The sequence below is a fragment of the Lissotriton helveticus genome, chromosome 10 (assembly GCF_964261635.1).
Source record: "Lissotriton helveticus chromosome 10, aLisHel1.1, whole genome shotgun sequence".
Taxonomy (NCBI): domain Eukaryota; kingdom Metazoa; phylum Chordata; class Amphibia; order Caudata; family Salamandridae; genus Lissotriton; species Lissotriton helveticus.
This window is the reverse complement of record NC_136071.1, coordinates 33,856,789-33,880,497: the sequence shown is the minus strand read 5'-3', so window position 1 is coordinate 33,880,497 and position 23,709 is coordinate 33,856,789. Positions and strand designations below refer to the sequence as shown.

The 23,709-nt window shown below is 43.8% G+C and overlaps 1 protein-coding gene across 1 annotated transcript in view; it reads right to left on the bottom strand.

Moving 5' to 3' along the window:
* Positions 1–21,347, bottom strand: part of LOC144785820 (transforming protein RhoA-like) — an 84,327-nt gene extending 62,980 nt beyond the window's left edge. Inside the window, exons 1-2 of the mRNA XM_078664663.1 lie at positions 21,282–21,347; positions 37–194 (exon numbers count right to left, since the gene is read on the bottom strand). Of these exons, the coding sequence (XP_078520789.1) occupies positions 37–192 (156 nt within the window). The 5' untranslated portion in view covers positions 193–194; positions 21,282–21,347. The remainder of the gene's footprint in view (positions 1–36; positions 195–21,281) is intronic.
* Positions 21,348–23,709: the final 2,362 nt, after the last annotated feature.

The window sequence follows — 23,709 nt, the reverse complement described above, 5'->3', positions numbered from 1 at the left end:
GCAGTAAGGAGTATGAAACAAGTAAAGATTGCTCACCTGTTTACTGTCCACTTCAATGTCTGCCACATAGTTTTCAAAGACGGTGGGGACATAAACTTCTGGGAACTGGTCTTTGCTGAAGACGATGAGCAGGCAAGTTTTTCCACAGGCACCATCCCCAACTATCACCAGTTTCTTGCGTATGGCAGCCATATCTGTAAACAAATGAAAAGAGGTGAAAAATTGATCAATGAAGCTAAGTAAACAAATGCTTTGCAAATAAGGGACCTCTGGGTCGACTAGATTCCTCGGCCTGGGTTCAAACAACATTAGCGCCAATACTGAATGTTTAGGCTTCTACGACAAGATGCCCAACATTCCAGTATGCTCTCTACAGATCATTTACCATCCACCAGGAGACAACCTCACCTTCACTGAACACCTCATGGACATGATCACAACTAACTCGGGTCGACATAATACACAAATATTCCTTGGTGATGTCAACCTTCACTGGAATGATCACAACGACTCGGTGGTTAACAATCTCAAAAAGTGTCTCAACACCTTAGACCTCACCCAAATCTGCAACAGCCCCACTCACGACAAAGGCTCTATCCTGGACTCATTATTTCCAAAGGTGACACCACCCAACTAGATACAATCCGACCTTGTGACTGGTCCGACCACCACATTATCACATTTTTCATCAATGAACATGGGAAACTTTACCCAGCCCATTCCACCAAACCCAAGGTATGGAAAAGAGACTTGAGGAACCTCAATCCCATCTCCTCACCCTCGCCCAGCTACAACCTACTCATACCCCCTATCGGCAATGACGACGTTCAGGCTCTTACCGATCATACCCTCAACTCAATGACTACAATAGTCAACGAAGTTGCAGCCCTTCAGCTAAAGAGAACCTCCTCCAAAAGCTCAAAACCATGGTACGACGGTCTGCTTAACAAGGATAGACGAGACATGAGACTAGCAGAACGCAACTGGAGATCCATCCCATCAGCTATGCACCTCAATACTCTGAAGAAAAAAAGAAATGCTTACTTCAGGAAAATCAAACGAACAAAAGCGGACTTCTTTAGCCATCAACTAGACCAAGCAAAAAACCGACCAAAAAAACTATTTGAACTCATCAAAACTCAATCCAAAGATGAACCACAGCGAGTACATAACATAACCAGCACGCTACCATCCTGCGAAGAATTCTCTACCTTCTTCAATCTAAAAACAGTGAACATCAAGAAGGATCTCCTCACGGATCTAAATGTATACTCCAACGCCCTCAGCAAAACACACATCAAACTAAAAAACAATGCTACTTGGGCATCTTTTGATACCTACACGGAAGAATCTATAGGCATGATTCTAAGTACCCTGAAGCCCTCCAATCACCTCTCGGATCCTCTACCTGCAAATGCTGTAAAAGACCTTATCCCATGGCTTATCCCGCTCTGGACCAAAATCATTAATAGTTCTCTTCAACAAGGAACTATCCCGGACTACCTCAAAGTAGGACAAGTATCGCCCATACTAAAGAAACCCACAGCTGACCCTACTGACCTCAATAACTATCGTCCCATCTCCAATATCCCTACCTTAGCTAAACTATTGGAAAAATTTGTTCACCTCCAACTGACAAAACACATTGATCACTTTGACCTTCTTAACCGACACCAATCCGGCTTCCGTGCAGGCCACAGCACAGAATCAGCCATGACTCACATAATTGATGACGCACTCCAAATTCGAGACCAAAACGGCTCCTGCCTCCTCATTCTGCTTGACCTCTCATCTGCATTTGACACGGTCAAACACAAGAACTTACTCGATCTGTTGAATATCACAATGGGTATTTCTGGGACAGTACTCAAATGGTTCACCTCCTTCCTTCATAACCGGACTCAGATATTCAAAACTAATAACACTATGTCCACACCTACTCCAGTAACACTTGGTGTACCGCAAGGATCCTCCCTTTCACCAACCCTGTTCAACCTAGTCATGGAGCCACTCACCGCACTGCTTCATGCCTCTAATGTGCAATTCCACATGTAGGCGGATGATACCCAACTCTACCTCAAACTACAATCCCCTGAAGACCTCAAACTTCTCAACTCAACACTTAAGGACACACAGACATGGTTGGCAGAGAACCATCTCAAACTTAATGCTCTGAAAACAGAATTCCTCCTAATAGCACCCCCCTCCAAAATCCCCATCGTCCAGGAGTGGCTGAAACACCTCACTGCATTCAACGTCCAACCTATCATAGTAGACTAAGCAAAATCCTTAGGTATCACCCTTGACTCCAATCTCAATATACAACGACATATCAGCAATGCAACCAAGGGAGCTAATTTCCAAATCAATACCTTGAGAAAGCTGAAACCCTTCCTCCCAGCCGATGACTTTAGAACTGCAGTCCAAGAGCTACTTATCCCTCCGATTGACTATGGAAGTGCCTCCCTCTGCGGTCTCCCACTATCAACAACCGCACCACTAAGAGCCTCTATCAATGCTGCAGCAAGGCTCATAACTGGATCAAAAAACCGCTCATACATATCTCCTGACTTAAAATCTCTTAACTGGCTACCGCTCGAAGCTAGAATACACCTGAAAATCGCATGCATTTCCCACAAGGCCTTACATCATAGCTCGCCCAGTTACATTGCTCAAAAATTGACAACCTCAGGAGGCTCAAGAAGCACAGAAACTCTCCTTCTGAAACCACAAAGATTCAACAAGAAAAAAAACGTACAAGCGCTCCTTCTCAGGGATGGCCCCCAGGATCTGGAATGCCCTCCCCCCAGAAACTAGACTCATCTCATCCACTGCATCCTTCAAAAAAGAAGTCAAATCGATCCTCATGGCTAAATTCACTTGAACTTAAACTATGCAAATACTGCTTGCCTATGTTTCTCCACCTTGTATTTCAGTGCCTGATTCGACCACAAAATCAAAATCACACTCTACTACCATGCATGGTTCGCATCTTTGCACAAACTGCCTTTTAAAGTTTTTCTGTCTTTTGTCCTCCTTTCATATGTATGTAAAGCGCTCTGACATCTGTAAGGATCCTGTTCGCGCTATACAAAACTCTGAAAATAAATAAATAAATAAAATATTGCTTCACACAATTCAGCTACAGTGGGAATGAAGGAGGGGGGGTTACAGTGCTTTGTTGTGAATACTGCAATGCAATTCCAACAAAGCCTCTTGTGGCTACAAGTGAGGATCTACTCCAAAGAAAATTATCAGACATTTCTTGGAAATACTAGGTGAAAAGTGGCCCAGAGGTAGTAGTTCTATGGCAGACCGGAGGCTTCAGATCATGCTTCTCTTTCTTTAATGAGAAATTCAGAGCAACCAATCAAAACATTTAATTTCCCACAAGCCCAACAGCCCAATGTCCCATCCAATCATATATCAATGTAACCGCAGTTCTTACTCTTTCTTTGCTGTTGTAATGGCCAAGAAAGTTCATTTTGTCTTTCATTACTTTTTGAAAGTGCACTGTTTACTTTGGCGCTTTATCTGTGTTGCGCTTGTAAGAGTTGGTGGCAGAGGGTTCCGCTCACAGGAGCTCATTGATTGCCATGTGGAATTTGCCAGAGTGAAGTAGGAACGGGGATTTGGAGTGGTTTGTCCGCTGGAGTGAGGACAGTCCTCTTTCTGTTTTTAGCCTCGCGCATGGTCCTCCGAGTCTCCGGCTTTGCAAGCTTCACAGTGTGGCACCCGTGGTTCCTGTCCTCAGAGAACACCCGGTGGGGCGAATTAAATGTTTTATCGGGGCTCTGCACTAGGGATACTGGCAACTCCTGCCACAATTATTTGACCGGACGTGGGCAGTTCAGCCGTTTGTCGGCTTTGATTTAACTGATGTTTGGGGTGGAGATCCCAACATGGTGACTTTCCTCAAGTCGTTTGCCAAGGAACCCAAAATATGGTCTAGATAGGGCATGGTGTGAGCCAAGATAAGCTGCTGGACCTTTCCGACCTGCTCACTAAAATTCTTGAATGGACCGTCCAGGCAAAAGAAGCAAATTCACAACTGAGTCTTGAAATGATCCATGAATGGGCCCAAAGAGCGTTGTGTCTCCTCAGCAAAGCTAACTGCGCTATGTCCGCTGAATGTAGTAAATCGTTTTTAAGGAGGATTGACCCAAAGCTGGTGAAGTTGGGCTCTATGGAAGCAGGTCCTTTGGTGAATAGACTGCTTTTTGCGGGCAAATTTGTTAAAGTTCTAGGGAAGTATATTACCACATTCTCTGCCTTGGACAAGGTCCAAACGTCTATTAAGAAGGTGTTTCACAGTAGACTTTTTGACAGGGCCAGGCACTTTCGAAGACGAGCGCCAGGCTTTTGATTCAATCATGCTTCCAGAAGCTACTATTATAGGGGCAGAACTGCTCCAATCGGATCCTCCAACAGAGGCGGTTGTGGCGGCACCCAGCAAGACGAATATCAGGTGGTAACAGCGACACTTACTCAGGTAAGAGTTCTTCTGGCTTCAGCAGCCTGAAAAAAAAAGGGGGGGGGGGTGGAACAGGAGGATACAGTTGTACCTGCACAATCAGGAGTTATAACTCAGGATCCGTGAATCGTGCAAATGGTTCACATTGGAGTTTTACCCCAGCCCTCACCAGAGGAAGCACCCCACTCTCTCCCACCCCACCGCCCCTAGTAGAGAGCAGTTTCACAGACAAAGACATTTTTGCGCTCCTCTAAAAAAAAACAGTAGTGCAGACTGTACCTCATCAACAGGGTTTTGTCAGCACAATCTTCCTGGTTCCGAAGAAAGACCGCTCATTTCAACTGGTCCTGAACCTCAAACATTTAGACTCTTGGATAGTGTATCGCCACTTCAAGATGGAGGGCATACATTTTCCATGCAATCTTTTACAAGAGTGAGATTGAAAGGTCCGTCTCGACCTCAAGGAAGCTTACTTGGTGGTCCCTACTTTGACCCCCAGAGATTTCTTCAATTTCGTTGACACCATCACTGGTATGAGTTTACTGCCATGGACTTTGGTCTGTACTCAGATCCATGGTGGTTCACCACATTGCTTTGGCCTGTAGTTCAATGTCGCGGGGAGTAAGGTTCATCATATATCTAAATATTCTCGGCATGGCACGGAGCAGGGACACTGTTCATCTCTCTTTGGCAGTTCAGCTCCTTCAGGATCTGGGGTTTGTCATGAATTCGGAGAAAACCAATCATGGTCCCTTCGTAGACATTGGAATGAGAAGAGTGCTTGCCTCTCCGACTAGATCATGAAGGATCTTGGCTCGCCTAGTAAGTCTATTGGCGTCATCCATCCAAGTGATTTTTTCAGGTCCCCTTCATTATCGGGCACTCAAAGATTGAAAATCTTCAATCTTCGGAAGGGATTGCCCTATTTAGAGAGAATAGTGTTATCAGGGAATCCAGGACGGACATTTCTTGGTGGTTGGATCACATAGATAGATGCCTAGGACGGCAAAGCCCTGGTCGCGTAGATTCCAGAAGCAATCAAGTAAACGGATGCCAACCAATGGGGTTGGGAGGGGGGCCCGGTGGAGACAGAGGGCAGGTGTTCCCCGGAAGAGCTTCCTCTCCACATTAATTGCCTCAAGCTGTTGCCGGGGTCTTGTGCAGTTTGGACTCTATCACAGCGCAAGATGAGTTGTTGCATTCTTTGGAGAATGGACAACGTATTGGCGGTATGATACATCAACCGCCTTGGCAGGACGAGATCCTGTTTTTGGTGGAGATTGCCAAGGATTTCTGCATTATTGTCTCCAGCATCAATTCTCAGTGATGGCAGAGTATATTCTGGGTCAGTCCAATGTGACAGCGGACTCAAACGCTCAGTTCCTACGCGATTGGCGACTCCATCCACAGGTTTAATTTGCTTTGGGGTCCGTACACAATCAATTTATTTGCATCCCACCTAAGTGCCCATCTCCTGACCTTTTACAGTTGGAGACCGGATCCAATGGCAGCCAACTCAGATGCTTTTCTTCAGTCCTGGTCGACAGGCCTTTTGTACGAGTCCCTCCCCCTTTCTATGATCCAAAGTGAACTCTTGTAAACTGTCAGCAGATTACAGAGTTGGTCCTTGCGACCCCTTATTGGAAGGCCCAGTCTTAGTTTCCTGTAATAATGTTGCATTCTTGAGCTCCGCTAGTGTGGATTCTCTCCTTCCCAGATCTTCTTTCCAACTCTATGACTCTTCCGCACCCGTTGGGGACTCAGGGGCGCTTGCACTCATGGCGTAGAGACTTTCAGGCAACTCCAGCAAGTGCCAGGAGTTTCGCAGAACGCTATATTGTTCCCGTTTCATTCTTGGGCTTCCTCTACAGAAAAATAATATGAGGGTGGTTGGCGCCGGTGAGTATGTTGATGTAGTGAATGGGTGTTTATTCCTTGGGGGAAGCTGTCCATAGGATTGTGAATTTCTTATGTGAACTAGCTAGTCATGGGTTACCCTACATTCTGCTATGTTTGCTGGATAGCCTTATCTGGATGTAAAACCAGTGGGTGAACAGCCATTAGTATGCAAGTTGCTTAGGGGTGTTCAATTGGTCGATCCCTGTCAACCGAAGTATTCTATGTTATGGGATGTTGATATGGTGTCACATCCCAGAACATGTCCTGCTAGCGAGGATCTCCTTCGTAAACAGCGGTCTGCAAAGCTGAAGCTTGTGTCTCGTTTCCTGTAGACATATTATGGATGTGAAGGCCTTGGGCTTAGCATGTAGAGTATTTACACTCTCTGGGGTGTCTTTTTCTATTTCAAGATGTACAAAAACTGCATCAAGATGTACCAGTTATCCTGCTTTTCCAAATAATCAAAAGTTATGTGTGGTTAAATACCTTTAAAAAGAGTGTGACTGAGCATTGTAGAGAGATTCCGTGGGGCAATTGCTCATGTTTCTACAGAAAACTTTCCACCAGGTCTCCCAGGCGACTATAGGGTTATTAGGGTTCGCCAAAGTCGGTCCTGGAGTACCATATCCATGCCAGATTTTTTGCATATCCCCATTTAGATAAATGTAGCTATCTTGAAAATCTGAATGGATCCTGCCCTCCAGGACTAACTTTGGTGAACCCTTTGTTAAATGGTTGTTGGATGAGACTGGTATTGATTTATCAATTTTTGGGGCTCACTGTAAGAGCGGCCACTGCCGCCAAAGGCTTTTCTACTGGTTCTCGTTTGGAGGACGTTATGGCTGTGGCGGACTGGTTTTCTGATTCCTCCTTTAGGGTTATTTTATCATAAATCTATTGTGAATGTTTCATTGATGGTGGTGGCTCAACTTTAGACCAGCATAATCGGAAGCCTCCAGTCCTGCCATAGAATGAAAAATGTTCCAGCTAACGCATCAAGAATTTTCAATTCTATTAAGGACTATCATTCCCTGGAAAAGTGCACACTGTTTCAATGGGGCCTGTTAATTCTACAGGTTATTGCTGTTTTCTGTGACACATTGCTATTATTGCTATCACATCTACCCAACCCATGATTGCTTAGAATCCCTCTACTGGATTCAGAATTATTTTCGATATTTTCGTTTCCCAAATGGATGCTAAATCAGCTTGTAGCTGGCTACCAGGTTGCTGATGGTTGGTCGGTTGTATTGCTGCAAAGGAAGTTAGTCTTTGCCTGTTGGATTAGATTCCTCCTGTGAATTGGACATGTTGGTTCTATTGCAGTTTCATGGTTGACTCAGGTTTTGAGGCTTTACATTGATGTTCACAAAGAAAGAGGAAGGAGTACAGCCATATTGATACATATAGGGAGGCATGAACCCTATGGCTGGATGGAACAATGGGATGTTGGGCTCATGGGATATGTAGTTTTAAGTGTTTTGATTGGCTGCTGTGAATTTCTCAGTAAAGAAAGAGAAGCATAATCTCCGCCTCCGTGTCCTTAATTGAACTGAAAATTCTTGGTGTGTAAGCTAGAACATTTTCGATTCTGTGCATACAATCTGAACTAAACATAAAATGGTTTTGGGCATTACCAGATCAAAACTGGAGCAAGGATGGCACTAAGTACTAAAAATTAAAGTGGACAACGCCAGATGGCGAGGATCCAAAATAGCCATCTATTACTCACCAAGCTGCAATAACCTTTGTGGTCGGACAGAAAGGAAATGAGACCGACCAACAGCCATAAGAATGAGAAACATGTATCGATTCTAACAAAAGTTAGGCTGAAAGATTAAAGTAAACCTTTGGTATATTTCATATTTAACAGTAAATGATGTACTGGAACCACCATCTGAAACCGGCGGTACAGAGTGACTTTCATTTACCTACTCCCTCGTATCCTTCTCAAGTTTTTATTGTTCTTTAACAGACGAGTATTCTAAAGACGGGATCTACAACTCACACTAGGAATGACTTTGAAACATTATTCTCCACCTTTAGGGACTGTCAGTGCAAATTTCACGAATCACAGATAACCCCCAATTCCAAGGAATTGAGACCAAGACCCTAGAGGAAGACTAACTCAAACTCTGTAGAGAGGACTTTGGCTTATGGTCTGATACACTTTAGGAGCCCGATATACTCTAAAATATTTCAAACCTAACTGGTGGACTTCTGTGACAGTAGAAGCCCTCGGTGGTGCTGTTCAAACCGGATCATAAAAAAGAAACGCTTGCTCAATATGGGTTCACAAATGTTTCGACAAAGCTTTCCCTTCGAGAGGTACTCATACATGCAAGTCCCCAAAGGTGACCCCTCATAAATTATCTGTGATTGCCCTTGCTCCTGAATCCCTCTTACCAAAATTAAATATGTTAGTTTCCATAACACTACTAAGAACAGGGTTTCCTTAAGTACCAGTCTCCTTCAGGGAAAAAGCGAAAAAGATTCCTCTGTGACAATAGTGAATTCTAGCAGATGCCATTAAATTCCCAAGATGAAGGTTTTCCACATATGATCGGCATGCTTTACGTGGGTCAGCCACAGAGATCCACCAGCCACATTCTTTCACCTGCTTTACGTTTTCTTTGAAAGTCATGGTAACCACAGGGAGAAACCCCCTTTTTAAGTGTAAATTGAATAAGAGTGACTACAATGAACTACATCAAACAAACAAGCAATAGCCAGGTAAAAATGATGTACTTTTTAACTTTGACAATGCAGACCTAATGGATTTTCCAATGCTATTTGCAAATGCTGATCAGCATTGGCAAAAATAAAAGAACTGGAATTCCTCTACCCCGGAAGTAGGTAGTGTATCTCCAGCCTGTGCAGTGACGTACGGTGTGCAGTAGGGAAGCTGCATGGAGATGGGGGGGGGGGGGGGGGGGGGGGGGGGTAAGGTTTTGGATACTCAAGTGACAAGCTTGTAACAGCCTCTGTGCTCAGCAGCCAGGCTCTGCATCGCCCTTAGCAGCACAGAATCCCTACAGCAATTTATCTGATGTTGATAGTTTGGTGGGACTTCATCACTGGAGCCATCCAGGTTAATTTCTTTGTGCTTTTTTTGCCTTTTGATTTGAGGCAGAGTATTTTGTGTTGCTAATTTTCCTAACTTCGCGTATGAATGAATACTGGCTACACGTGTGTGCTGGGTCATGGTCAGATGGGGAATGGAATGGACGAAGTGGAGCGTGGGAAGTAACATGGATAGCGCAAGGAAAGGGATAGGAGATGCAACACACAGGAGTGTCAGAGGGCAAGAATACACCTGCAGTCCCATGCACTGCTAAAGCAAGAGAGAAAGCATAATACCTAGAGAAATGGTTCAAACAATTCCAAAATAAAGACATTCAGCAAATAAGGCCAGACTTCACACCGTGGTGGGACTGGGGTGTGGGCTAAGAGCCGATTTAGGATCGCAGGAGGAAATGGCGAAGACAACCAAGGAGAGAGTGCAGACTAGCCACAGAAGACAGTAGAAAAGCTCTAGATAGTGAGAGTATGTATATATCTCCAAAATCAACTTCCGTATTTCAACAAATAGCACGCACACGAAGACTGAAAATGTTCACTTCGCTTTAATGCTTTGGGCCTTCCACGACCCGGCAGGTTAAGAGAACATTCAGAGACAAGTTTCAGCTGTCTCGCAGCCTCTCTCAATCTGATATTAGATATATAATAAAAGAACGGATAAGAAATAATGTATAAGATATATATGTTGATCTTGCAACTCGTAATAAGTTACTTATGCCTACAAAACAACTTATTGGAGTGACTAAGGCATATTTTGCGAGATACATATACTTTTTTGCACATAGCACTTACACCTAATATTTGCACATTGGCTTTTTAACACGTAGTACGTTATTCTGTGCTATTTTATAATATGTGGCTCTTTTTAATGTGCTTGTATTTATTTTAATTATTGACAAAGTATAACTGAAAATTGTTCTTACATTTGTCTAATTTATATCGCACAAATACGTTAGGCATTGATCCTTTTTGCATTTGATAACTTGAAATGTAAAAAATTCACTTTTCTATGTCTATGAATGTATATGCCATGAAGTCTAACGTCACAAACATACTGAATGTATTTAAGCCAATGCGTACCTTTACACTGCGTCATATGAACAAGGCCCGAGGGAGGGGCCGAAACGAGTCATGGCGTCCAAGAGCACCAAATAAACACTTGAAGCACCAAAGTGTGGTCCGTGTTTGGACTGTGCTATATTGCATCAAGCGAACGGAATACTTGATTTTATATATATATATATATATATAAATATATACACATACCAGGAGGTGTTCTGTGCTCCTGTATTTTTTGTGCAGATCCTCTAGTGATCAGCAGCATCACCACTCCGTGTTCAGTCATTCTCCACATTTCCCTCAGGTCACAGCATTGAGGTATTCAACGTATCCAGGCCTGTCCTCAGCTTGAAGAGAAGCAACAACCAAAGACGGTTCAGCTTGCGATGATGTTTACACAACACAGCTTTGTAAATTCTTCCAGCATCCAGCTCATCTACAACTAATAATCCCAGAGGCCTTTCATTTATTCCAATTGGGAGACCCAGACAGGAAGCCCAAGCAAACCCCAAATGTACTGTTTCAAATTCCAATTACTTTGGTCAATCTAAGATAAGTACATAGCCTTTTGTGTCCGCTTTCTTTTGCAAGTTCCCACAGGGATGTACAAAGTAAGACTGGAGTGAGCGGTTGTATGATGTGAGGTGCCCTCAAACAGAGCTCGATGGAAATCCCACTTTATAGATGACAGCGAGTAACTTTCACCAGAGATGGGGAAAACGTACTGTGACCAATATAGCACCAGTTTCATCAAAGGGGTCTTTTAAAACATGCAATACAGGCAGCCATATACACCCTGGACACAGGCAACCCAACAAGATGTGTGCATATGCACACGGTAGCCACATTTTTAAGGCTACAAGTGTGAACATTTGTACCCAAGAACACAATATACACACGCCACCAACACAGGTCACACTCACTAGAGCAGAAAAGAGCCGGCATTCATGAGGAAAGTCTGGTAGGCAATCTCCCAAAAGTGATGCAAGTAAAACAGCCTGGACAAAGATTACACTACCATCACCAACTCAAACTGCAGACTGGGCAACAGAAACCCTCATTCTGAAACGGGGCATATTTTGTGTATTACCCAGCCAGTAAACTAAGGACAGAAAAAAAGGAGGACACCCCTAACCAGAATTACATCATGATGAATAGTTCACTGGGTGAAATACAGTGGACATGCCAAAATAAAACCAGGGCTGCAAAGCTTTTCAAACCATGTAAAGTAACGTCATCCATCAGATGGCTCTTCTGTCACCGAAAACTGGATAGACTTGCAATGCCAATGCTCAACACACCACTGAAACCCAAGTCATCTTTGTGAAGCACTAAACACCCATCTACTTTTTAGGTTTCGCCTATTATCATTCGCTTGCGAATGTAATAGGCGAAAATTCAAGGGCTTGATCGACTCGTCAAACCACTGCGGTTTTTCCATAGTGCATGTGAGGGTCACGTGACCACACAAGCACGCGCATCTCCCTAATCCGCCTGCCACACTTCTCCCCTCGCTCGCATTCCCGCCCCCATCCGGCTTCCCTCCGGCCATTTGCCAGCATTGCGAGGCCATTTGCCTTTACATGGACACAAAGGCGAAACTTAGACATAAATAAATGTACTTCAAATTAAACAAAGAATCAGTTAACAACTCCTGTTTTCACCAGTACGTAATGTAGCACGCAAGACACAACATGCCGGAGCGCTTTTGAAGATTCTTTCTTTCTTTCTTTTCGAAGGTTTTTTTTTCGTTCCTTTGGTTTCCTCCCTTTTTTTCCCTTTCCTTCTTGCAGCCTTCGTGTGCCTTTTCCCTTTCTTCACTGCGAGCCAGCCTCTCTTCACAGTAAGTACTTAGGGACGCCGAGGACTCCCATGCATGTGAACTACAGCCGAACACATGCCCCTTGTCTGTGGCTCCCGCAGCCGCTCGCAGATGCCCCTGTATTCTAAGCCATTCTAGCACTCACGTGAAATGTTTCTGCAGCTCGACTCCCCCACCCAGTCTGTTTGGTTTCACATTTGCACGTCTCCTATGCTGCGATTACCAGTGGTTCTCAGGGCCAGCCTGACCTGACCCCGGGCGCCTGAACACCTCCTTGTGGTGGTAAACGGAATAGCCACTGGAGTGATAATGAAAGTCGGCTTTCTCACGGCACCGTGGTCTTGAGCACGTCACAGGAGTTTATATGTTTTTATTTGTGCACTTTAATATAAGTCAAACTCGAGCCAATGGTATTGGGTGCATGAGCGCCTGTTACATTACACGAGGTCACATTCTTTTTTTTAGGCACATGGAGATTAAGTGATTTGCTCAGAATAATTCTGGTGGAAAATCCTGCTTCTTATGGCGAGCTCGCGCTGCAATGTACATGGGAGTGTTTTACATCTCCAATGTATACCAAAAATATTACATCTATGTTTCATGAACACGTTGTATACAGAAACATTTTTTTATCCCTGCTGTAGGCTTTAAATCGTTTAGGTAGGACTACAAACGGTAGATACACCCATTGGCTTTGCCAGTGATTGGAACAAGTAAACTGGATTACTATCATGAATTTAAAAAAACATGAGTATGCGTCTAAAAATCCGTCTCCCCTACTGGTTCTCGTACAGAACGTTTCAAGGGTTCGTCTAGAATTTTAACTGCATAGAAAAGACAAGCACTGGCGTTGCCAATAGGTTTCGCATTTGGAAAGTTGGAGCTATTGGTTTTGTAAATGACATTTTATATTTATATATTGTTATTGACAATGCCAATAACGATATATAAATATAAAATGTCATTTACAAAACCAATAGCTCCAACTTTCCAAATGCGAAACCTATTGGCAACGCCAGTGCTTGTTCTCTCAAGCCTATATTCTCCCTCCTGCACACAACTAATTTCAAAGTCATCATGCAACTCCTCAATGTCATCTACGCACTGTTAGTAGGAAACAAGGGAACCCAAAGGAATTCACTAGGGACCTTGGGCGTTAACTTTTTACAAAAAACAGTGGACCCTAGTATTTGAAAAGATCAGGTTAAGAATAGACATACACTAGATAGTTAGTATGTCCTTTGTTTAGCCGGACAGGGATTTATTTAGAAAATACACAAGGTAAAAGGAAAATCTTAAGATGATGTCAAGTGGGCACAGCCTGTGACCAACAGGGAACAAGACAAAACAGAGGATTTTAGGCAACAGCGAACAAGGCGGTCTGCTTACTATTAATCAGTGAACAGACATGATTTCATTCTAGAGTACCATTGTACAGAGCATTGAGACATTTGAGGAACATATGGTACTATTGTGTCGGCGACCTTTCGATGCCGCACACTAGGATACATGGCATCATCTTCAGGACAATTATATCATTCATGTTTGTCTTGAGAAAGTGATCATTACAATTGCCTATCATACGTGGCAATTGTGATGGGGGACCATCAGATGTATGGTTTACGGTTCAGAGGGGTACTTGGCGCTGATGGGTAACCAATCAATGGCGGGTTTGAAAGTGGTCCCAAGCAAGCGATTCCCGCGAAGCATGGTTGAAAAGCGATTTGGCTTTCATCAGCAACTAGTGCCGCGATTGACCCGGCATCCAGAAAGTTAGACGCGGGGCCACTTTCAAACCCTCCATTGATTGGTTGGTGTGCGGCATCGAAACGTCATAGACACAATAGTACCATATGTTCCTCAAATGTCTCAATGCTCTGTACAATGGTACTCTAGAATGAAATCATGTCTGTTCACCGATTAATAGTACGCAGACCGCCTTGTTCGCTGTTGCCTAAAATCCTCTGTTTTGTCTTGTTCCCTGTGGGTCACAGGCTGTGCCCACTTGACATAATCTTAAGATTTTCCTTTTACCTTGTGTATTTTCTAAATAAATCCCTGTCTGGCTGGACAAAGGACATACTAACTATCTAGTGTATGTCTATTCTTAACCTGATCCTTTCAAATACTAAAATCTCTACGCACTCAACATATTCATAATTTTGCCACCATGCCGCACGGCTTAACTGAAACAGGACTGGTGCCTCAGTTTGAAATATGCCTCCTCGACCATCTTTAAGTATTTCAATGAAAATCAGTTCCTCCTTATCGCTGTGACTGGTCTATATTGAAACACCTCATTATATACTTCTACATCTCCCACAGCCTAGATTTTGCTTAAAAGCACAGAAAAGATACGTGATGCCAACCAAGTGAACAGCAAGATATGGCACTCTTTGAAACAAGCAGTTAACCACCTCTAATGACATTACAGATGCTGCCGGCACCCAAAAGTAAAACTATTTTTAGTGAGCAACGACTGTACAAGTAACAACAGCCACTTAAGCCACTGTACATCATCTTCATGGCATTAAGAAACCACTTAATATAATAACACGGCTCATGGCCGTTACACAAGGTATCCTTTTGAGCACCTGTTTACAGCATCTCTGTCTGGGAATGGGTGAGCAGCAGGCATGCTTCGGCTAAATAAATAAAGGGACAAAAAGAACTTACAAATTGCAGTAAAGGGAATCAAATAAATGAACAGGTCAACACCCACGCCAAGCAGGTGTAAACAAGACACAGAACATTATATTATACGTATATGAATGACACCAAACTGCTAAGTCTGCCAACTACTGCTTTTCTAGCCTCCTTTCACTGGAGACTGAAAGATCTCACGTTAGGGTTTTACTCAAATGGTAGTGTTAAGATGGTAAGGAGATTTCTTAACCACAATTCTTAAAGTTAAATGAAGCACAAGAGCAATATATATTTATGTCAAAATCCTGTTCCAAAGATATCAATATTGGATCTACTCTAATAAGTTAAACAATTATGACTTACAAAGCTTTTAGAGTATGTAAAGTAAACCAACTCATCGTTTGTTTGAAAAACTTAAATAGGTACATCTTGTTGCAGGGTTTGTAGACCTTGTACCAGGTGACTAGAATCAATGAGCAAGACTCTTGATGGAGCCAACCATCCTTCACCTGGGTCCTCCTGACAGATGTAGGATACTCAACAAGGGCTCTCCAGTGTGTTTTTTTTATGTAAAACATTACAACAGTGAAATATAAATATTATGTATTGTACAGTGGTGGTTCCCACTGTATTGTTATAATTAAACCAGAATTCCTATAGGAAACACATTTTTCTTTAGCTAATAACTTTGGAGCTGTTGGATAAATGTGAAGACGTTTAACAAAAAACAAACCACTCTCAAACCATGGCTCCTTCATGGAATGTTTTGAGCTGGTCTGAATGAATGAATAAATACTTTTATTTTATTTCATAAAAAATCATAAAAGGGTGGGAAACCACCATACACGAAATGTACATTTTGGAATACAAACAGGTGCGTATGAAACATACAGACGATACCATAAGTGAATTTCAGGACGAGTTGTACTAAAACGTATTAGGTTAGTTAATAGTTTCCTTTTTTTCCAGTTCTGTTGCTGCGGTTTTCAGGAATTGTATGGCTCTACAGGACAGTTGGATTGATAGTCCTCCAAGGCAATGGATGATGGCTACTCTACATGACCTTATTTGTTCCTTCCTAAAGGCTTCCCGGAGGACCGTTCTTCGGGTCTCTGTCAGGGAGGGGCAGATGCATAGTAAATGTAGAAAAGACTCGCCCCATCCTCCGCATAAGCGGCATTCCTTGGATTGCCAGGGTCATTTATATTTTGGGGTCAAGTCTTTTGATGAAAAAGGCCGCAATAACGTTAGTTAGTGCTTTTTCTCCTGGGAAAAGTGGTCTAGCAGGTATGTTTGGGGTTTCAGCTGCTGATAGCCTTGGATCACGGCCCAGGCGTGGAATTTTTGAGAAGGCTGTTTTGTCTATTAATAAGGGGGTCCTTTTGATTGCCTTGTTCACTACAGTTTTTAAACTGGAGTAGGTGGGGAGGGTAAGCCAGGCCTCCTCTAGCTGCAATGCCACGAGGGAATCCTTCAGCTAATGTCCCTTGTCTGTTGGGAGTCTGGTTTCTTAGTCCATACTCAAGTCGAATTTGGGATTGTGAAATGTGTTGGGGGATTGAGAACAGGTCCTTAAAGAAAGTTGATTATGCGGAGTTGCTTAGAGCTGGTCTGTCCAAAGGGGTGCAGTGCTAAAGTAACGTATCACAAGTTAATTCCCAAATGTAACTTTACTCTCAGATGCAGAAAAAATGGGTGAACCAAATTTGGCAACAAGTTATAACTGTATGCAGAATGTGTTTTTTGTGATTCGATGTTAATCTTCATTAGTTTGACAAATGAGTATTCTAAGACTGGCTTAAGTTTGGCATGAAGGGGGTTAACAAGTTAATATATGGGCCACTGGTGCCTAGATGTGGTCTTAATGTCCAAGTCAAAAGGGGACCAGGCAATCCTACTGGCTGGCCACTGATTAACAGTATATTTTGACATCCATTACAGAACTCAAGGCCATGGTCCCCTCATCCTGGAAGTGAATGTAAAAATATATACAGGGGCAGGGTGAGCTCACCCTGCCCCCCCTCTCCCACTGCCATATGGGGTGACCCAATTGGATGCCTCTCCCCTTGTTTAGCTGGCCGTAACATTGACATGTGACAGCCTTTACAAGACTCTGGGATATAGTCTTCATTAAAATGTATGCTAGTAAATGACACGTTTTGAGGGTCACAAAAAAGAGCACATATGAAAGGGTGATAGTAGATTTTTAGTCACAATATAATTCATTTCCGGGTGGTGTTTCAATCATTTTAGGAATTCTTGTAAATCTGTAGGCGATTTTACCCTGTGAAAAATTCTGGCCATCTGCTGGGATTTGATGAACCATGTTTGAGAGAAAAAACTTTTCTCTTATGATTTTCTCAGGGTTTATGAAAGCTTCTCCAGAAGCTAAAATAAGAACACATTACAGAGTAGGACATGTACATCCAACTGCAGAAGCATCCTGACAGCTGATTCCCCAGTGTTTTGCTGCAGTCTCATAATATTTGTACTCTATTTGCCCATTATGTATTCATGACAAAACTGTGGCACATCTCAAGCCATCTTGATGGTGGAATCAAAGCTGTAAAACTGTACTGAATATCCCTCTAAAAAGACTGGACTAAAGGATCAAAATGAGCGATTTTGTTTTGTCACAGAAATGGTTAGCGTCTAGAAACCTATATCAAGTACACATTCCTATGAGTCATCAAGTAGCTTCCTCATTCCTTTCAATAAAGCATTCTGAATGCAGATTAAAGCGTACTTAACACCTGCAGCAGTCTGTCTGTTAACTCCCTGGAAAGCAACTGCAGGTTACCAAAGTTCTAATGAACAACATTTGCATTCAAGAAAAAAGCAAGGCACTTCTAAAGGCAATTTTATTGGCATATTAGCTGTTGAATTTGAAGCCTTTCCGGACCAGGAACCTAATGCAGATATAAAATCAGTGAGTTAACAAAGGGTTGGAATGGGACTTTAGTAATACGAGGCATAATGTATTTTTAAAAGGGGTAAATACAATTATAGAGCGAGACATCTGCATAAGGACAGCAGCTCGTTTCCACATCCGTTTATTCAGCCTACGTATTGTTTCAATTACTTAACAGCTCCATAACTTTAAAATACTAACATTTGGTATGCATATGAGGCAAGAAATTAATTTAACACAATAGTGGAATTTAAAGTGAGACAACAATTAAGTGTGGGGATTTACTTAGTGTGTGAAAGGTGATAAACTGTATGTCTGTGTAAATGTAATGCTTGTTTCAATTAAAAATGTGTTGTCTGTAATGCAGTGTGTTACCAGACCATGCATACTCCACTCTAGACAAATGCATTCTACTCTGCGCCACTGCACTCTGCAACATTCCAATCTAAACTGCTCTACTGTAGAACTGTAACTTCACTCTATGCCACTCTGCAACACAGCACTTCACGCCAAAAAACTCTACGTCAGGATTCTCCAATGTCAGTCCTGGAGGGCTGGATCCGTACCAGATTTTCAAGACTACATTTATCTAAATGTGGATTATGCTAAAAATCTGGGATGGATCCAGCCCTCCAGGACTGACATTGGATAACCCTGGTCTACGCCAATGCATTTTATGCTGCAGCACTCATTACCAATCCACTTCACACCACTCTAATCTACGCCACTCCACTGCACTCACTATGCAACTGTAGTCTAATTACTGCACTATACACAAATGCACTCTACTCCATTCTTCTCTGTACTACATACTAATGCACTCTACTCTCAGTACTGTACTCCACTTAAATCTGCACCACTGTACATCACTCTACTCTGCAACACTCCAATCTACAATGCTGCATTGTACACCACTGCACTCTATGCCACTCAAATACACAACAATACGTCACAACACTCCACAACTCTACTCTCCGCCATTCCACTCTGCAACACTAACTTTTAGTCCTACTTGAATATAACATAGCTAAAACACATTGGCAAAGCCAATACCTCTTGCATAGGTGAGACCTACTGGCTTTGTCAATGTTTGTTTTTGTAAGTGGCTAGAGTTTGAGGAATTATGTTTCAAGTAGTACCATAAATTCTTGGACAAGGTTATCTTGAACGAGGGATTGCCTAAGTGTCTTATTAGCAACAATGGACCGCAGATTAAAGTTTAGTCAATTCTGAGTTTTTGAAGAGGAATGGGATAAAACACAAAAATACATTGGTGTATCACCCTGAAGGAAACAGAAGTGTTGAGGTTTATTTGTGTGATTAACCGTGTGATACAATTGACCAAAAGTAGTCAACTTAATTGGTAGTGCGAATTTACAATGTTGGCATATCGCATTACACCCCAATAAGTAACAGGATACAGTCCTTTTGCCTTAATGAGGAGAGCCTTTGAAAAAGATAATTAAGGTTAGATGAGTGAGTCAAAGAGTGCGGAGGGGGCACCAGAACAAGCAACGTCAAGAAACAAGGGAAGTAAGACAAATGCAGCGTTATCAGAAAAATACCACAAGGAATGCCGACATTGATATGGGAAAGATGGTTAAAATGAAAGATAGCAGGAAGGTTAAAAACACGTGCAGTGGATTTTCCACACCGTACGAATGGAAAATATTTTTCGTATATCTTCTCTTTTGAGCGATGTAAAGACGTGGCATGAGTAACTATCCAGAAGCAGAGACATTGAATAAAAGGGAGAAGGCAAAGGATTTTAAATGGGTGGAAAGTGAGGGGAAAGTTGCCAGGAGCTAGAGGGTGACAAAGAGAAAGTGGAAATGAGAATGCGGATGTTGGAAATGAGGAAGGGAATAACTAAGGTAAAGGTTTGGCTGAGAGGTGTGGTGCGTCCCACGCGATTGCAAGATTTATTTATGAATACTCCTCAGCCCATATACAGTGCTCACACTTTAGCTTCTTTAAAGCCTACAAGTTTGATGTTACATAGATATTGTTAAAGTTTAATTAGAAAGGCGTATGTTTTAGTGTTGTGTGTATTTTTAGTTCTGGTTCAAGCTGTATTACTTTGTTATGTATTTTTAGTTGTGGTTTTACCTGTTGATGTTATTTTGTTATGGCAGAAAGGAGGATGTGTTATGCTTCGAATTTCTAGCTGAATATAGAATGGTGGCAGGTTCTAGATTCCAAGAAGGTGGGATTGAATGGGAGTTGTGCACGGAGGAGGTTGAGGTCATCTGGGTTAATAAATAAAGACTTAAAAACAACTCTACGGTTTGCCTCATTACCGGAAATATATCCCAAGGAATCTGCTATGTCAATGCGTGCTTTCCAGCCCAAAAATGTTTTTTTTTTCTCTAAAAAAAAAGAAGTGCCCAACTTTCCCAATAAGAGCCCTCCCTCCCCAAACACTGACAAAGGACCAGCATCTAAAGCCAGACCCACTGGCTTTGTCAATGGCAGTTACAATGTATACCTGACAGGGGAATCCTATTAGAGTATCCCACGCTATGCTGAGCAATAAATTAGTCCTCAAACGTTCGCCTTAGCAAACATGTCGAAGGTTCAATGGTACGCATCAGGCAGCACAAATCTCGTTCAGACGCCAGGAAATATTCGAAAGGGAGTTACCGCGCCAACGTTTATCAGTAGAATATAAAATATTTTCCAGTCATTACACGACACTCGAAGTAGGGTCACAAAGGTACCAACGATGCTGAAATTTACGTCATTTGTATAAAGGGGTGAAAAACAATAGGATTGTACGAGAGCCAGAACTTTGATCCAAGTAACTGAGAAAAACAAGGTGCGGTAAGTGCTGAAAAAGTCAACGTCAAAATGGCGGGGGAGGGGGCGGCAGTTTGTCGCGTTCAGGGCAGTCGCGCCCCGGCGGGTCACGCGCAGCCCTACTCCGCCCAATCACGAGCGAGCCTGGCGGCGGCCGACGTCCAGTCCACTGTCTGGCGCTTCAGAGCAGTAGAAAAATGCGTAAAGGCGTCCGCGCGCGCCCTTCCGACCAATCGGAAAGGCCTCGTGCGCGCGCGCGCCTACTCGGGGCGCGCCGTCAACGCGGACATGGGCGGCGGGGCGCGCGCTCGACACCGTAGAACCAGTTAAAAACACAACGCTTTTTTGTTCTAAAGTCCACTCTTAAGGGGGGTAGGGGTGTTGGATTCTCACTAATGCGCTGAACATTGAAGAGAAAAAGAACGCCCAAAAAAACAGCCGTCATTTCGCCCTCGCATCGCGGCGGAGGGATACCCAGACTAAGGCGGTCTCGACCGCTCCCTCTAAGCTGTGAGATCGTCTCTGTGGCACGCGGCGGTGCGTTCTGCAGGAGCTCTGCGCGTTAAGCGGCGCTTATTAGTTCTATTTACCGTCTCTCTCGCCGTTTTCCTCCTCCGCTCTTTTTTCCCCTTCCCGACGGAATCCGCCCGCCCTGCTTTGCGACAACGCGGCGTCGGTGGAGGTCCCGCCCACTTCCTTTGAGATTGTCCAGTGACACTACGGCATAAGCGAATTGGCAAACGAACTGCCCAATCGCCGATTAGCTCCAGGGCGAGGAGGAGTTCCGGCAAAGGGTGAGGCTCCGCCGCGGATGTTCCAATCAGAAAACGGGTGGGAGGCGGGGCTCGGGACTTTAATGGCCAGGCCAAGACACCCTATCCCCTGTTCGGAGATGGAAATTAAGAACCCAATAACGTATTACAGGGGCCGTGAGAAGCGAGGCAGTCACTTCCAGGAGCCAATAGTGCTCTACTAACTTTTATGAATTGTGACGTCTAGGGCGTGGTGGGATACAAGTCTTGGTTCTGGCAGATTAAAGAGACCCCCCCCCCCTCCCCCATTAGATATTGAAACAAGCATATGCAATGCAATAGGTTTGTTTATTTATTTATGCGTTTTTAAATAGCTTGGACTTTACCCGAAGGTGTCAGAGCGCTTCACAATAGGAACAGTACTGATACATGAGGAGCAAATTACAAAAGCAAACGTTAAATTACATGAGGCAATAGTGACAATTGTGAGCAAACAAAATACAAGAGGTAGCAAAGGTACATTACAGGAGGAAAAAGTGATGTGTGCAGGTTACAAAAGCGTACCAAGTAGAGGTATAATGCTGCAATAAATGGAAGACACTCAAGCACAAGAACAAACGTTACATAGGCAATGGTGGCACTTGTGCAAGTAAATAAAGCAAATAAAATGTAAGAGGTAGCAAGCAGTGTGTTACAAGAGAAAAGTGACGTGAGCATGTTACAAAAGAGTACCAAACACAGGTAGAAGGGTAATACTGCAATAATGGCAGACACTCAAACCACAAGAGCACACTGGGAAGGCACTTCCATAGTCATGGAGAATAGAATTTTCTATAATGAAAGGTCTTCCATCAGATAATAGAGATGGAGTGAATTAAATTTGGAAGTGTCTTTGAAGGAGGAGAACTTTGAGGTCAGTTTTGAAGACCTGGGAGGAGGAGGTGGTCCGGAGCTGAGCAAAGGTCTCGCAGTTGTGAAACTTAGAGCTTTGGCGCTTGAAAATGACAATGTTTTTACTTTTGACTTTTTATTTGCAGTGGAGTGCTTGTAGTTTTGTGCCAGGCTGGGCACCAGGCCACAATGTGCTAGCGCAGGGGTGGGGACGCGCAGCATAAATTACTGAGGCTCACACTGGTTTCTCAGTCGGAAGTGACGTGCCCGAGCGCACGCCTTCCTTTTATTACCTCCCCGCAGGCCACGCCTCGCCTGCGGATGTGGGGATGCGTGCATCGGTAAACTAGAGTGCTAACAGCACTACATCCCTATCCATCTTTACAAACTTTTATATCTTCATCACATATTGTCTCGAAATGGGATAACCAGTCTCTCATGGTTTCAAACAAAACAAAATGCTGTACTTGCGTGTCCCTTGTTGACGGATTCAGGGGCTTAGCTGACAGGCATAGTCTTGTAGCTTCTGATTTGGGGGTGGATTGGGCCGTAGGTTGTATCGCAGGTTCTGACTTCGCCCAGATTCCCGATGGTGTGGGGTGTTCCTGGTGGGGGTTTGCGACGTTGGAGGTCCATCTTCTGATTTCGGCAAGCCTTCTGGTGTCCCTGCCGGCGAGTCGCTTCCATCCTCTTGGGTCAGAGCCTTGGGCACTGACTCCGCACTTTCCAGCACTTCCGAATTGTTGGTTATCCCCGGGGTTACTGCTTTGAACCACGAGGTGTTCCTCGACACTTCTTCTCCCTCCTTGCGTACGGTCACCATGGTTCCCTTCGTGGCCGTTACAGTCCACGGCCCCGGTTCATAGGGCGTCTGGAACTTTCCTCCAGGACGTCTGTTCCGTATAACCACTTGATCTCCCTGGCGCAGCCGTCGCGTAGTCGCTCTCCGGCGCTGACTTGTTCGCCAATTATTTTGTCGCCTCCGTTCCTGGGTTCCCTCCGCGTCATTCGGGATTGGTATTGTCCCCGGAGCAGTGGGGAGGAGATCCCTGCGGTGTCCTTGGAACATGAGTGCCCAGGGGCTTCTCTGTGTAGTGCAGTGAGGAGTCCCTCTATACTCCCGTAGGAAGTCATGTAGTCTCTGTTCAGGGTCTGCCTGTTCTACCATCGCTATGCGGAATGTCTTGTTTAGAGTTCGCATAAACCTTTCGGCCTCTCCATTCGCTTGCGGCCATTGGGGTGTTATGCGTCGGTGCTTGATGCCTCTGGCCTCAGGTGGCGAATTCCATTCCCTGGAAGGGTGGTCCGTTGTCGCTTTTCAGTTCCTCCGGATAGCCAAACATGGAGAACATTTTCTCTAAGGCGGGTCCTACGT